General features: G+C 62.0%; 1 protein-coding gene across 1 annotated transcript in view; it reads left to right on the top strand.

The window, feature by feature from the left end:
• LOC103251739 (carnosine synthase 1-like) overlaps positions 1-3,019 on the top strand; it is a gene marked incomplete at its 3' end in the record, with an annotated part of 8,361 nt that overhangs the window by 4,545 nt on the left and 797 nt on the right. The window contains 3 exon segments of the mRNA XM_021708718.1: positions 1,638-1,934; positions 2,535-2,624; positions 2,871-3,017. Coding sequence (XP_021564393.1) covers positions 1,638-1,934; positions 2,535-2,624; positions 2,871-3,017 — 534 coding nt within the window.

Genomic DNA, 3,019 nt, shown 5'->3' with positions numbered 1-3,019 from the left:
GCTGGGGCAGGGGACCCTGAGCGCCCGCGTCCCCCAGCGGGACCCTCGACGCCACGCCCCCCACACTCTGGAACTCGGGGTGTCCCCGATGGAGGGGCTGAGCCAGGACCCCCAGCGCGGCCAGGCGCAGCCGGGATGTGTGAGCCCAGGGGCTGAACCCCTGGGGTCTGCGCGGCAGAAATCCCGCTTCCTCTACGGGGTGGGGGGCGGGGCAGCCTTGGCGCCTCCTGGCAGGGACAGGACAGGGGTGCGGTGGCGGCCCCCTCTCGGCTCCCAAAGTCTTAGGGGTGGAAGGCCGGTAGGGACCTAGCTGCCCTGACTCCTTTCTTTGTCCCTCTGTCTCTGCCATCAGTCTCTCAGCCTCTCCACCTGCGAGATGGTGAGTCTTCTAAGGTCCCCCCCAAAAAAGACCCTCATCCCTGAACAGAGGGAGGGGCCACAGGGCAGCACTGGCACCCAGAGGCCTAAGCCCAGGGCTGCCCTGTGCAGACAGCTCTGACCCATAACCGGTCCCCCTCCCCGCACCCCCGCCCTGTGTACACAGAGAAGCAGCCACTGTGTGCAAGTCCTCTGTGACATTCATTGATTCCACATTTATTGAGCACCTCTTGTACACCCTGCACTATTCTAGATTTGGGGACAGAGCAGGGAACCCACAGTCTGGAACCTCAGGAAGCTCTCCTTCCAGAAGAGGGCACAGAGGCTCGGAGTGTGGCCCTGGTGGGCTGGGACTCAAGCCTGGGTCTCAGGCCCAGTGCTCTGCTGTCCCGGCCACAGTGCACTCAACGACCAAGTGATTGTCTCAGGCCCAGCTCATTGGCACCCTCAGGGTGGACAGGGCAATCTCAAGGCCTAAAGAGCCTCCACAACTTGCTCAAGGTGGCCGGGTCTGTCCCCTGGAGGACAGGCCCAGCTGTCAGGTCCACCCAGGCCAGAGGACGGCAAAGACTAAGACTCAGTCCACATGGAGCCTCCCAGCAGCCCCTAATGGGAGTCCCTCAGCCTCAGAGTGGGAGGGGCATTGGGTTTTGTCCAAAGTCAATGCTTCCATGACTCAAACTTCTGAATAAAAGGCCATCAGCCTTTTATCTCCTAATGCCCAGCACAGGGTTTGGTGCACAGACTTAGGGACTCCTCCTGGCACCCAGCTCTGGGCCAGTCTTCAAGACCTACTTGGGGGCAACAGATTCACTTACACATTTAGGGGTCAGCAAACTCCACGCTGGCAGCTGGCACTGAGGCCCAGAGAGAAACAGGCAACCCAAGAGTGATTGCTGTGTCCAAACATTCATCCATGATTCAGTCAACAAACATTTGCTCAGCAGCAACTATATGCCAGGCACTGTTTTAGGTGCTGGGGTTGCCTTGAAGAACAAAACACAGAAAATACTCTGCCTCTCTGAGCCAAGCTAAGGTAGATGTCAGCATGAGATGGTGGAGGGGCCAGTGGTCCAGCCAGTAGGACACCGCTTCCTGTCCCCCTGGGGGACACCATACCCGACAGTTTCCAAAGCACTCCCTCCTACATTTTCATAACCCCTACTCCCAGCCCAACTCCCGGACATAACCCCGGCTGGGAGAGTGGGGGCCTTACACCGGTGGGTGACTTAAGGTTCCCTTTGCCCACTCTACCCAAGACCCACCAACTCTGCCCTCTCAGCTCTCCCTGGATCCACTGGGTCCCGAATGGGACTGCCCCCTGGGCTCCAAGGACCTGGAGGAAGAGGAGGGCCCATGGGGAGGGGACTCTGGCCTGCCGCCCGCAGGCTGCTTTCCTGGCTCCTGGCGCCAGGATGTCAGTCTAGACTGCAAGGGCTCCCCCGAGGGGGCCGAGGCCCGGGCCTGGACCGGCTACTACTACCGCCTCCTGCAGAGCTGTCTGCAGCAAGCTGGCCTTCCGGAGACCCAGGACCGCAGCCAGGTGCCCCGCACAGGTGCCCGAGGGCTCCGCGGAGGGGGGCACTCCTGGGGGCAGGGAGGGGCCCTCAGCCCAGTATGCTTCCTCCCCCCTGTCAGGCCAGCCCCTTCCCCAGGCTAAGGCTGGGTGAAGGCGGGAGGAGCTGCCAGTCAGCCCAGGGCATGATTTCCAAGGAAAGATCTCCCCGCAAAGATCCAGCCTAGGGATTTGCAATGCGTGCTCTAGGCACTGAAGCTTCTAGAGAAGCGTCTGTTGGGACCCCAAGGTTCCTCCCCTGCTTGACCTGTTTTACAGTTCCGATTTCGTGTAGACAGAAGGTTCACAGCTAGAATCCCCGAGAATCCCAGACTTGGTCCCACTGTACACACTGAGCAACTGAGGCTCAGAGAAACAGTGACTTCTCTGAGGTCACACAGCCAGTCAGAGCTCAGCCTAGGCCCCAGCCGTCAGAGAGAAGGGAGCCAGCCTCACAGGACAGGATGGGCGGGGAGCCCCCTTAGCTGTCCAGGGAAGGATGCCGGGGCCAAGGGGGAGGGCAGGGTTGCCCAGGTGGAGAAGGCGGGCAGGAAAACAGCAGGGAGCCCCTGGTGAGCTTGGCAATGTCTCTTCCCCTGAGGCTGCCCTGGGGCGGAGGTGACCTTGTGCATTCTGGGACCCCCCAGCACCTTTCTGCCCGTGCTCCTGGAGGGGGGTGCCCAGAGCCCGGGTGAGTGTGTACCCAAGTTCCCCCACCCCCTCCTACAGAAAGGGCAGCCCTGCTCTGGCCCAGCCACATCCCAAAATACCCACCAACCCTGGCAACTGCCTGCATTCCGCTGGCCCAGCTGCCATGCTCGGAGTGGGGGTGGGATATGGAGCAGCACTCCCCACTGTGCAGGGGCCCGGGCTGGAGGTGGGGGGCATGGGGGCATTAAGCCTTCCCTGGCCAGCCACCTGCCTCCTCTGCCCACAGGAAACATGCTCCTCTGCCTGTCCCCTGCTTGGCTGAGGAAGGTGCCAGCCCCCGGGCAGCCGGGGGAGGCCGCGCTGCTGGTCTCCAAGGCCGTGAGCTTCCACCCGGGGGGCCTGACGTTCCTGGACGACTTTGTCCCGCCACGCCGT

Source organism: Carlito syrichta, unplaced genomic scaffold (genome assembly GCF_000164805.1).
Source record: "Carlito syrichta isolate Samal-C Ts95f unplaced genomic scaffold, Tarsius_syrichta-2.0.1 Scaffold144300, whole genome shotgun sequence".
NCBI classification, from domain to species: Eukaryota; Metazoa; Chordata; class Mammalia; order Primates; family Tarsiidae; genus Carlito; species Carlito syrichta.
The sequence above is the reverse complement of the archived record's forward strand: the minus strand, read 5'-3'. Positions and strand labels throughout refer to the sequence as shown.